At 36.6% G+C, this 13,173-nt stretch overlaps 1 protein-coding gene across 22 annotated transcripts in view; it reads right to left on the bottom strand.

Annotated features, from left to right (window-relative positions):
- UNC79 (unc-79 subunit of NALCN channel complex) overlaps positions 1-13,173 on the bottom strand; it is a 282,253-nt gene that overhangs the window by 225,590 nt on the left and 43,490 nt on the right. For 12 of the 22 annotated variants that reach the window (XM_086708936.1, XM_086708937.1, XM_086708923.1 and 9 more), the window contains 4 exons: positions 12,940-13,060; positions 7,484-7,501; positions 5,684-5,988; positions 2,188-2,358 (listed from right to left, as the gene is read on the bottom strand). The exons of 1 other annotated variant lie outside the window; for it this stretch is intronic. In XM_086708936.1, the coding sequence (XP_086565062.1) occupies positions 2,188-2,358; positions 5,684-5,988; positions 7,484-7,501; positions 12,940-13,060 (615 nt within the window). The remainder of the gene's footprint in view (positions 1-2,187; positions 2,359-5,683; positions 5,989-7,483; positions 7,502-12,939; positions 13,061-13,173) is intronic. 9 more of the 22 variants (XM_086708939.1, XM_086708940.1, XM_086708927.1 and 6 more) reach the window with 3 other exon arrangements.

A 13,173-nucleotide genomic window follows, 5' to 3' on the forward strand; every position in this document is an offset into this window, starting at 1 on the left:
ACAACTTTAATAAGATGATAAGCACATAAAATTAAAAATGGTGAAAAATGGTCACTAGGAATCGAATGTGACCAATAAAGGTATTTTAATGGCACAAAAGTTTAGGGAAGGAGAGCAGTAAACTAACACTTAGTGAACACCTGGCATTGAGCCAGCCAGCACCTTACCAATTTCCAGGTGAATCATCTCTGTTATCACAACCACCCAGGCAACTATTATGATTATTCTTCTTACATAGGTAAGAAACAGAAAGGTTAGGTAACTTGCCTAGGGCCACAAAACTAGTTTGGCAGAAGAGCTGTGATTTAAATCTACATCTGTTTGGCTCCTAAACCCACAATCTTTTCAGGTTATCCACTGAAGTATAGATTGATTCATAATCTAATTCTTTTTTTTTTTTTTTTTTAAGAGAGAGAGAGAGCACGCAAGAGCAGGGGAGAGGGGCAGAGGGAGAGAGAGAGAGAGAGAGAGATTATCTTAAGTAGGTGCCACACTCAGCCCAGAGCCCGATGCAGGGCTCGATCCCACGACCCTGGGATCATGACCTGAGCCAAAATCAAGAGTAAGAAATTCAATCGACTGAGCCACCCAGGCACCCCTCGTAATCCATTTCTTTACAAAATACTTTAGAAGGATTTTGATCATAAAAACCAACCCAATTTGGCTTTTTCTCTCTGCTCTCATGTGTGGAAAGCCTATTAGAATTAATCTGCAACACTTCTCCAAAGAAGACATCCAGACGGCCAACCGACACATGAAAAAATGCTCAACATCACTCATCATCAGGGAAATACAAATCAAAACCACCATGAGATACCACCTTATACCTGTCAGGATGGCTAACATTAACAACTCGGGCAACAACAGATGTTGGTGAGGATGCAGAGAAAGAGGATCTCTTTTGCACTGTTGGTGGGAATGCAAGCTGGTGCAGCCACTCTGGAAAACAGTATGGAGGTTCCTCAAAAAACTAAAAATAGAACTACCTTACGACCCAGCAATTGCACTACTAGGCATTTATCCATGGGACACAGGTGTGCTGTTTCAAAGGGACACATGCACCACCAAGTTTATAGCAGCACTATCAACAATAGCCAAAGTATGGAAAGAGTCCAAATGTCCATCAATGGATGAATGGATAAAGAAGATGTGGTATTATCTATACAATGGAGTATTACTCGGCAATCAAAAAGAAGGAAATCTTGCCATTTGCAACCACGTGGATGGAACTGGAGGCTATTATGCTAAGTGAAATTAGTCAGTCAGAGAAAGACAAAAATCATATGACTTCACTCATATGAGAACTTTAAGAGACAAAACAGATGAACATAAGGGAAGGGAAACAAAAATAATATAAAAACAGGGAGGGGGACAAAACAGAAGAGACTCATAAAGATGGAGAACAAACTGAGGGTTGCTGGAGGGGTGGTGGGAAGGGGGATGGGCTAAATGGGTAAAGGGCACTAAGGAATCTACTCCTGAAATCATTGTTGCACTAGATTCTAACTAATTTGGATGTAAATTTTAAAAAAATTAAAAATAAAATTAAAAAAAAAGTCTGCAAAAGTGAAACAGAATTCAAATCAGCTCCACATTTATAACAAACTTGCACATGAGTTGCGAGCCTTTTTCCAAAGTGTTTTCATATGTATTGATTCACTTTATCATCACAACATCCCTGTGATGGGAAGTTAATGCTAGCATCATTCTGGAGATGAGGTCTCAACCATGTGAGATGCCTAACACCACACAGCACATTTACAAGTGAAGCTGAAACTAGGATCTATATGTCCTGACACTGTCTATTGCTCTTCCCATCACAACCTTCTGCCTTCAGGTGCAAAAGATAAGAATTTCTATACCTGAGGCAGCACTCTCTCCATACTTTTTTCTTAAGTTACACAAAATACCATAGTTTCTATGTCAGTAATAGACCATGCCTTGATGTTTTCTTCCTACTCTATAAGATCAAATTATGCAAGTAAAACAATTCTAAGGTCTAATCATCATTCATTTCTTTGATTCTCTCCATAATCATCATGCTGAAATGACAATTTAAATCACAGCACATGTATATAGCAAGTGATTCCATTATAATCTTGAAAATCTACAGCCTAAAACAGTGCAAGCAAATTCCATTCGTACAATACGTTAAAAGAATCTAGTATTAGGTAAGATTGAACTTACATATAGCCATTGGTAGAAAAGATGTGCTAAGATATTCAATAATATCCTTGTGCAGAAATGGAGGAAAGGTAGCTAACGTTGATATCATCGTGTAGGGCAAAGTACTCAGAATATCATCATTGAGAAAGGGTAGCAAACATGTAGTTGTATAAAATATCGACTGTCCAAGATCTACAAAACAAAAGTGAGTAATCAGTCACTGAATATTTTGCCATTTAACAAAATATGCCAATTCTATATTTTTAGTTCTTATGAACTGGCTTAAATTGAAAACAGCTTTGCTCCCTTCTTATTAAGAGCTCTGAAACATAATGCTCAGTAGAGTGCATAGACAGTATATTTGTTCAATAAATGACTGGTGAATAACTGCATTAAGAAATATAAATATCGATTTCATGAGCTTTTCCTCAACCCTCTATCAATCTTCAGTAACACTGGGTATTCCTATTATTCCTTGATTTTAGAAACTAAAAGCACTTTCCACGTGATCATGAATCCTAAAATGTTGTCTAGCATTCTTACCATCATTACATTTTACACAAAGTAACTGTGGCACAAAGATGTTAGATTATTTACCCAACGGAAGTTTTAGCAAAGTCAAGGGCAGGACCGGAAATAAAGCCAGGCTATCCCTGCCCCATCAACCAAAAAGCACAGTCTTCCTACATCTGGAGTGTTGAGCAATGAGGGAACATGCATCTTCCAGTACAGCAGCATATTCCGCAGGTGCCAAAGAAAGGAAGCTGTAAATTGATGTTGTGTGGCCCTGTGCATTCAGTTATCAATTATCACAGAAGGATGTACTACCTAGTGGTAATCTTCCTATCAACATCTTTAAATGGGGAGAGGAAGAGTACCTACCTCACTTCTAGAAGGACTGTTAAGAGGCTTAAATGAGATTAATATAGAGTGCTTAACACAGCACATAATGTGTGCTCCACAAGTATGGCCATTGTTAAATATATTAATAGTGTTACTATTATTACCTGCACAAGGAGCAAAAATAAAGGACATTCAAAAAAACCATAACTATTTAGCTTTAGAATGCATGTACACCAAATCCCAATATACTGAATATATCTTTCTGTTTTTAAGTAGGCTTCATGCCCAGCGCAGAGCCCAACACAGGGCTTGAACTCACACCCCTGAGATCAAGACCTGAGCTGAGACCAAGAGTTGGGTGTTTAACCAACTGAGCCACTCAGACACCTCTACTGAATATATCTTTTGATACTTCTGGATCTCCCAATTTGTGTGTCATCAGTCAGGACTTGACAAGGAAGATATGGATCACTTTTCTGTCCACTATAAAAGAAAATTATTGGGTTTGTTTGTTTCGCAGCAGATTTACCTTCTTAGTGCAATTTTGATGCCTAATGTTATTTCCAACTATCATGGAATTAACCTGCCATCTCAACAAGCACATCAACTGACAACAGAGAGGATGAGGCCACCTGCACGCTGGTGAGTGAGGGTCAGTCAACCTTGGCCTCAAGCTGATTAGACGTAAAAGTCATAGGTTGTTTTACTAAGAATTAAATGAGGCTGTGCATAAAGGACACCTTAGTTGCATTGTAATGTAGTTACAGAACATTAGTGTTGAAAGGGGCCTGAGAGCCAATCTGGAATATCTTTCAAGTAAGGAAACTGAGGCCCGGAGAAGGAAAGTGAGGGTCCAAGATCGCCTGACAGCTGGTAGCTGAACTGTGTCAGGAATGCAGCTCTCACCAGTGCACAGCCCTTCCCCACGTGGAGACACCGCCTCGAGCCCTGGAACAGTAGTTCACACGCTCAGTACACAAAAGAGTCACCCAGAGAGCTCAGTAAAAATTTGGATCCCCAGGACACACCCCTCAGCGACTCTTATTCCTAAATCCCAGTGTGGGACCCAGAATTCCATATTCAAGCTCCCTCAGTGATTCCAGTGTTGTTAGGAAACACTGCTGAACTGCTTTTTTTACCTCTAAGGGAGAGTCTAGTTTTTTCCTCTCTTCTAAGAACAGAGAACACAGTCTACAGATAACAGTGAAGAGTAAAGTCGCAACATAGTTGTAGGTAAAAAGCATATATATACATCATTCCCCCTGAAATTGTTGTAATTTAACACAGTTAAATTGCAGTTAAATGGATTGTGAGTTATCAAACTGAATGCTTTTTATCTTAATAAAGGGGCTCTAACACAGTGGCCCAGCCCAGGACCAGGCAGGTCTACAGTGACCTCAGGACAGGTTGTCACAAAGGAAAAGTACTGATGAGACCACCACCACAGTAAGCTCTGGCAGTCTTATGTTCAGAGAGTCATCTCTTTGAAGTTCTGAGTGGGTACAGGGATCACAGTAAAAGTGACTGGGCTCAAAACAACTACAAAGTTACACAACAAGCAAATTTACAAATTTCTACATTTTTTTATATTCACTATAATACAGAACTGTAAATATAAGAAAAAAAAACAAATTCAACAATCATTATTTCATCATTTTTAAGAAAGTGGGTTTTTTTAAATTTTTTAATTAGGAACACATCTTAATAAACCATTAAGCATTCTCTTAGGAGAGCTAGCTGCAACTAAAGGGAGAAATAACTCCCACAACTCACTCATTTCCCAAATTCCAGTTTTTCTATACAGTGAAACTTTGGGTATCGTACTTCCAGAGACCAAATTATCAGTGTTTTCAAGTTAAAATGCTGTTCTAACCAATGTTTTAAACATTCATTCTCTGGAAAAATCCCTTTTCTTACTGCATGGTTTTCCATTTGATTCTCACAAATATAATACTGAATAGTTAAACAAGAGATACTGTACTCCTTTTTATGGGTTAGAAAATGGTAAGCAAGTGAGATCATGACATTGGCTAAAACACACTGTGGAAAGGGAAAGCGTTAGGCAAAGAAGCATGCTCTCAGGTCACTCTCCCGAAGCACCCCTAATAGTGTGTAGTATATGCCACATACAGCTTGTAGCAGCACCATATATCATACCGACCGCCAACACTTTGTAATAATAACCAGTGATCGCTGGTTAAATTTGGAAGAGTTCTTAGAGATTTATTCTTATCGAACCTCCCGGATTTAAAAGACAGGAAAAGTAAGTCCCAGGGAGATTCTGTGATTTGCCGCGAAAAATCACAGGATTAGTCAGCGGATCTGACGTGCCCTTCAGGCTCCATCTCTTACATTTTATGGGGGGCAGGTTTCTAAATCTTAGCCCACAAATCATAATTCCAACAAGCACCTCCATGATAAGCAGGTAAATTCCCAATACAGCTCTACTCGTCCTTCCAGCCCACTCCCCTCCAAATGTAGGCCGACCTGGGTAACATCCCACTGGTCATAAATGAGCGAAAAATGACAGGATGGGAAAAGCCATAATTAAGTTTCCATATAAGAAGGGCTTTAGCCACACAAAGACCTTTTAAGCAATTTATTACAGTAACAACGGTCTCCAGCATCCATAAACATACACATACATTCTCAAAGATTTTGATTAAATGCTCACCGTGTTGGCCGTGCTGGAGTAAAGGAACTAGATCCAGAAGAGTCACCAAAGTCACGTAGAGGCCTTGATAGTCCAAAGAAGGGTAGTCTGACAAGTGAGCATCACGACTTTGCAGGCCGCGTTCAGAGGGAGCATCTCGCAGGACGCTGTAAAGGAGGGAGCGAGTAACAGTAGGGTTGATGGAACTGACCTGCGGTCTTAGAGATGGGGTGAGTGGGAATGGCACAGGAAAAAGACACATGGTCATGGGCACTGTCAAATTGGAGGCATCTTGGTTTTCCTTCTTCCCTGTGCGGGACAAAATGCTGTTGGGGGGACAAGGAAAAAAAAGAGACAACAAAGACACAAAGAACAGCACATTACATTGAAATGACACTCTAAAACAAATAATAAAACTCCAGATATATCCCACATAAGATGCAATTGCCACACCAGCAGTGTCTACACATCAAGTAGGGGTCACATAGCTTCGTGCTCAGAAATACCAATAATGCACGGTTTCTTTCGTGGAAATTGCATTGCATCTCATGTGTTATCTGGTTAGTAAGGAGCAAAAATATAAAAATGCATGTTTCAGTGCCAAACCCATGTTTTACAGCTTATCGGTTTGGTGAAGGAGAGGTTTCCTCGAAGGAAAAACAATGGTTTCATCTAATGAATTAGGGCTTTTATACTAATTAAAACAAGCTTTCAAGGCAAAAGAAGTTTTCAGCTAGACTGCCTTAATCGGGTAAACAAAAACCTGCAAAATATAGGTATGGCACTTGCAGAAACATGTTTTAGCAAAGAATAAACATGTGTGTTTATTAAGAAAGTCTTAAAAATCACATGTTTATTGCATCAAAATAATGTCTATATGTATATTATGATACTGTTTCATGACATTCTATCAGTATCATTTGAGATAATGAAGTTTAAACAGGCATATGAATTTAGAAATAATACATATTTCTAAAATGTTAGCTAAACTACATTGGAAAAGCTATAAAATAATATATAGTAGATGGTCCGTAGCATATGTTTGTGAACTAATGATAATGGTTATTTATGTGTGTTTTTTTTAATTTTGCATGTTGGGGAGGAAACATTTTATTTTATGAATACAAACATTGGTTTATTAAATAGTTACCTTCAAAATTCTAAAGACTAGGCAAGCAGTATCTGCCATATAGCTGCACATCATACAATAGTATCTTATATATTACTGCTGCTACTTACGTTATTATTCAACAAAACTCACTAAAAACTAAAGGAAAGATAATTTAGAAAGTTAAAAAAAAAGTTTAATGGGAAGAAAAATAAACTCTAGAAATAAACTAGCTTTCTTTTAGCCTTCATTTTTAAATAAAAGCCTTTTAGTAAAAGCAATAAAGCAGAAAACTTGTTAATTTAAAAATAGAAGAAATAACTGCTTGGCCAGATGTTTTAAGTTTTTAAAATTAGGTTTACTATTTATCATCAAAGACAATAGTTATACATTATAATGATAATCTCTGCTGCGCTTACAAAGTGCTTTTATATAGTACACTTATATGTGAATCAAAATAGATAACAATTTATAAATGTTTCATTACATAAAAATAACCTTGTTTTACACTTACTCTATGTGCATCAAACATTAATAAGTTCTTAGTTAATGATATTACATTTACAATTTTACAGTGGTGTGAAGAATTGGTTAGTGTCGAGCATGCTTGCTATTTCAAATTGACATTTATTTTTATTTACTCTTAGTGCAAAATATGTTACAATGTAAGAAAAATGACTACATGCTTTTTATTTTCCATGTGCCTAATTTACCTCGATTTCCTTTGTCTTCTGTTACCCAATGTCCAGGGAAAAACAATTAATAATAATAAAGATAATTTCAGAATAGTTATGTAATACTTCTTAGCAAGAAATAACTTAAGATCTAGTGTTTTTTTTTTTTTTTTACTTTTAAAGGGATTAAATTAACCTTTTTTGTGTGTCATGTATTTATCTTAAAGTAAGATACATATACTTTATACTTTACAATGGGATAATATCAACATTCCAGTACCATCAGATTTTCCATCAGACTTTATAGTTTCCTCATATAACTTGATTATTCCTAAATGTACCACCTTTAAATGTTATGTTCTTGATAAGCCCAGTCACCAAAAATCTATTTGAATCCTGGAGGATTCTATCCCACTGAAAATTCCTTTAGAATCATAATGGATATAAGTTAGAAATACTATTTCCCAAATTTCAGTCCTAACCAAATTTCAGTAGTTAACCCTACTACCTACATCTTTTCAAAATTACAAGATGTGGATCTTCTAGAAGTGATATAGAAAAACATTTTGCCTTAGAGAATAAAATTAGCTACATGTCATATATTAATGCTATCCTTTAAATTAAGTACTGTTCTGTCATCAACTTTTCCTTGGTGGGGGAAATATAGCACATTATTTTTTTCGAGTATACTTCAGTATTGTTCCAAAGTTGGATATAGTTTAAGACACTAGTCAAATCAACTTTGGAGACTCCATTTTGGTATTTTTCCCTTCCTGTATATGTGGGGTTCCCAAATGATAGCAGCAACAAGTTCATACATGCAGGGAGGGAGAATGTCAGCATTGAAACAGTAAAACTTCTCTCTCACTGCCTCTAGATTTAATAAGTAGGTGAGGTTGAGGAAAAAAATGGCTGAAATGAATTATCCATGAAACCAGTTTTAAATTACCATTCATGTTTCAATGTAAGGAAATGTTTTCATTTGTGGTAAAACTTAAGAAGGGCTCATGAATCAATGTACAATGCATTGTGATTTTATGATGTTTTGTGAAGTTTATTCAGAAAAAAAAAAAAAAACTTATTTCCCCAACCAAACTGTCTAACTCGGGAATGATAAAACCATCTACCCCATCTAAAATTCTTTCCCAGAGGACTATACACCCAACCAAAAAGAACATTAAGAATGCCCTGCTCAGAAGAGTTTGACCCAGCAACCAACTTTTCACCTTTCCTTTTCCCTCCTGAGATCCTCTTTATCAAACGTTTACTTCCAACATCAAGAGGAACCAAGAGAAGACCCCTGTGGGTATGGAGAAAGATGAAAAGTTGCCCTGAGGTATTTACAGCACAAATAATAATACATCAAATAAACTTTCTATAAGCTTATAAATTTTGACATCTTAGTTGAATCTATACACTAAATAAAATTTACTTTATCATGCAATACTCTAAAGCTACTCTGTGGACTTCAAATCAGTCATTGGAAGGTCTGTTTTCTTCCTAAGCAAGTAAAAATTACAATTCAACTAAGCTTATTGAACTGAGACTAGAATCCCTTTTAAAAAACATATCAAACATTTTCTAAAGAGTTAGCAGCAAGTAGTTTTCCCCAAAGATAATGATTGTTAAAAAGATTTTATGCACAAGCAGCTGGAATGGCACCAGAAGAGAGATCTGGGGGAAGGAATTCCAAAAGACTGCATGACATAGGAAGACTGGAAACCTTTAAATATTCTGCCAGGTAAGAGGCAAGATCCTTAAAGAAGAACTTAGATATTTTAAATATGGCCCCAGAATGCTTTCAATGTAAAATGGACAGACTCCTCTGTAGCAATGAGGGGGGGATTAAACTAGATGATCTTCATAGTTCCTTCTAATACTAAAAGCAAACAAAAAACTAAACTCTGAAGTTGTGTGTAAATTGTGTGTCTGTTCCCATACTTAGGTCCCTACTAAATTAAAATGAGTACAAGTTAGCACTCAGACAAAATTTTACCCAGTACCCCAGGTCACTGCTAGATGAAATAATGCTCTAGAAGGGTTACTGCAATGGATAAAATCTGGACCAAAGTCAACTCAATTCAACAAATATTTGTTGACCCTCTTCTAAGGACCAAACTCTGCTCTAGGCTCAAGGGTTAGTAAGCTGAATACCACGTAAGACTCATCTTCTACTAACCTAAAATTTAGGGAACCCCCATGAACTACAATGTGAGTCTAATTAAGAGCTAAGTGAACAGATGTGGACTATTCAACCACTGATATAGTTAATTACGGTAACACATAATCTCTCCTCTCCTGTGGATTAAATTAATTGAAGTTAAACACCTAGGCTAATCTCTGCCTTTGGGAATATGTACAAAGTCTACTGAAATCAGTAAGAGTCACATGCCACACATGAATACCAGAGGACTATTCCTCTAAAAATGCAATTCTGACTCAAATGAAGCTGCTGGTACTTCAAGTTGCAGATTTTACTCAAAATAATAATAATTTTAACTTCCTTCAGAATATCCAAATAGACAGAGGGTTACTCTGAGAATTCGTCTCTAATTCTTTCTTCTTGTTTCTTTCCAAGAATCTGCATTCTGAAAGCAAGAAGTGCTTCTGAATGTAAAAGTCGTCTAAAATGCAAAGGGAACCAACTTGTTAGTGAGTAGAAACTCTTACTGTCAATAATCTTGGACACCAAATACCTAGACCATCTTATCTGTCTTGAATTTTCTAATAGCATAAAGAAAATTAAGAAATATAAATATTATTATGGATATATATATATATATATATATATATATCAACAGTGAAAGTGGTCATAGTTTGGTCCAATGTAGGACAATAGTTGTAAGTTCTATATTTCCAAGAAACAAAAGAAATTAAAGAATTTTGCGTTGGGTTTTGTGGGGTTGTTGTTGGGGGTTTTTTTGGTGTTTTTATTTATTTTTGATTTTTGTTTTTTATTTTTTTAATGCTGAGGTAGGCAAAAAGAAGAAAGAAATTGCATTGGGTTCAGCCCAAGAGTTGAAACCTCTAAGCACTGAAGTTCAGCCTGTGACATGTTATGCTTCTTACTGTTTTCTTTCTTCTTCCTACTTCATGTGAGTGTGTCCTATAGGCTATCAACTCTGCTCTGACTTACTATCCACAACAAATTGCTAAGTGAGAGACAGCTAAAGCATCTGGGAATTAAAACACTATCCAGATCACCTCAAGTACAGCTCAATTTAACTTCCAAAAAGTTGGCAAATCTTTGCACTAAGCACAGCCTTTCCTCCCTTAATCTCAAGGAAAACCAAAACTATGCCAAGAACTCATAATGGATGCTGGTATTCCCAAAGGCCAAACCCAAGTATTTACTAAAAGAAGTGTCTTTGCACCATGATAACTAGTAGTATGAGGGAGAAGCAATAGAGTGTAATTATTGAGAATATGCTGTGGATTAAAACCACCAGGGTCAAATCCAGGTTCCAATGCTGACTAGATAGGTGACTGAGCAATTTCTTTAACTGCTTTACGCTTTAGTTTCATTATCTGTAAAATAGGTATAATACTACATTTATTTCATATAATTATTATAAGGGATTAAATGAGATGACATGTATAGTTCTTAGAACAGTGTTTGACACATATAATTACTAGTATTATCATACAATATTGCTATGATAATGGTAGTTATTGTTAATACTACCATTAGAAGCAGCTGCTGATATTGTCTCCCTTGAAAATGGTGGAACTTAAGAAACACAACAGATGAACATAGGGTAAGAGAAGGAAAAATAAGATAAAAACAGAGAGTGAGGCAAACCTTAAGAGACTCTTAAATACAGAGAAAAACTGAGCACTGCTGGAGGGGAGGGGAAGGGGGCATGGACGAAATGGATGCTGGGCATTAAGGAGGGCACTTGGATTCCACTCCTGAAACCAATACTACACTGCATGTTAACTAACTTGAATCTACATAAATAAATTTTAAAAAGAAAATGGATTCAGCTCGATGGCACAGAATCTTCTCCAACAGCTACCTGAACAAACTACCTTAACACCAGTTTTATCATTAAAATGCTATGAACCATGATCATATCCTAATAATCCATGGCTCAAGAAAATGGAAACTTCATGTCTTGCAAACATGACTTCAGTATCCTAAATTTCCAAACTTTCTGACACAATGACTAAGACTTAAGCAGTAGGCTTCAAAGTGCCAACAAATGTCACAGTTTCTTTGCAAAGTGAATTCAGAATCTGCTTGCTACTGAAAAAAAGCCTCCCACTTTGAGAACTTCCAGAATTTGTGATAAAGGACAATGTTTCCCGTTGAGAACCCTGACCTCAAAGACAAAAGGAGAATTCAAAAGAGCAGGATCAGATGCTTGTATATCAATATAAACAAACTGATTATTTCAATGAACACTGAGCAAATAATCCCACTGCAATTTGAAAAGAAGGAAAATCGCCTCTACTTACTAAGCAAGTATGAAATCTATGAATCTGATACACAGAATCCCTTTAATACAGAATAGGGACACCAAGTGTTCTAAAGAAGACAAGATACTCCAAAGAATAAGAAGAACAAAGATCAGGGCTGTAGAAGACGAGCAGCTGACTTAAACGCGTGAAACTTCTTTCTACAAAGCATTCAGACTGCCAAAGGCTCGCCTTGCACGAGCGGGGACTCCAGGGCAACTACACTCAGTCGGAATTGGTGTTCCCTCCCTAATACCTATCTCACAAAAATGTTGCTGTTACACAGCAAAAAGAAATAGTAGCAAGTCAAGTTGTGTGTTTCCAATATCAGATTTGGAGTGAGAAGATCATGGTAATGGGGAGACCAAGCCTTAGAATGTAATGGAAAGTGAAGCGTTCCCCTTTATTCTTCAGTGTTATTTTCCAAACAACGGAGTCTTTACTTGAAAGGCTCCCCTTGGTTTTCCTAAAGAGAACTGTGAAGTAGATAGGTCCCTCCTGTCTCCGTCTTATAGTAAAAGCATCCAGGATTTGTTTTTCATTCCTTGTCCTCCTCAGAATTTCCACATCAATTGTAAAGCACGTTGAACGCTTGAAGTGTTGCACAGATTGTTATTACCATACATTATACTTCAAGAAACAGGAAATACTATTGATGAACCTAAAACACTACTTAATTCTGATTTTCTTTAAGACCATGTTTCTTATTAATTTTAGCAATGTAAATTCTCCTGTCAATCTCATTCTATATTAATGCCAGACATATAACCTTTATCACTGTATAAATCTCTTGAAAAGACGTAAAGTGGAGGAAAGCAGGCGGTAGCCATGCAACCCTTTTTTTTTTTTTTCAGTTAGGCCTGTGAGCTGACCTGCTATATACACCCAGAGAACTTGAGTCCAGACTCTTCTGGCAGAGCACTAGAAAACATAAGGCCCTTCAAAACTTTCAGTGCGATAAAAGTTTAGGTCCCAATCAATTCAGCAAAACTACCTAATAATTCTTTTGAAGTAGAGGATATTTTAAAGCTTACCTTAACAAGGTCTGAGAAAAGTATTTCAGGGTGTTTGCAATATCTGTTCCTGAAGGTACAGGATAAATGTTGTGAAGAACCCGGTTATGATATTCCTGTAAGTACCGGATCTTGGAAGCAACTAGATAAAAGCAAAACAAAAAAAAAAAAAAAAAAAGAAAAATTATCTTGTAATATGTATTAGGTACACAGCTTGTTGGGTTTTCTTTTAATGATTAGATACAGGAATTTAAT

Source organism: Puma concolor, chromosome B3 (genome assembly GCF_028749965.1).
Source record: "Puma concolor isolate L17-30 chromosome B3, mPumCon1.1.hap2, whole genome shotgun sequence".
Classification (NCBI taxonomy): Eukaryota; Metazoa; Chordata; class Mammalia; order Carnivora; family Felidae; genus Puma; species Puma concolor.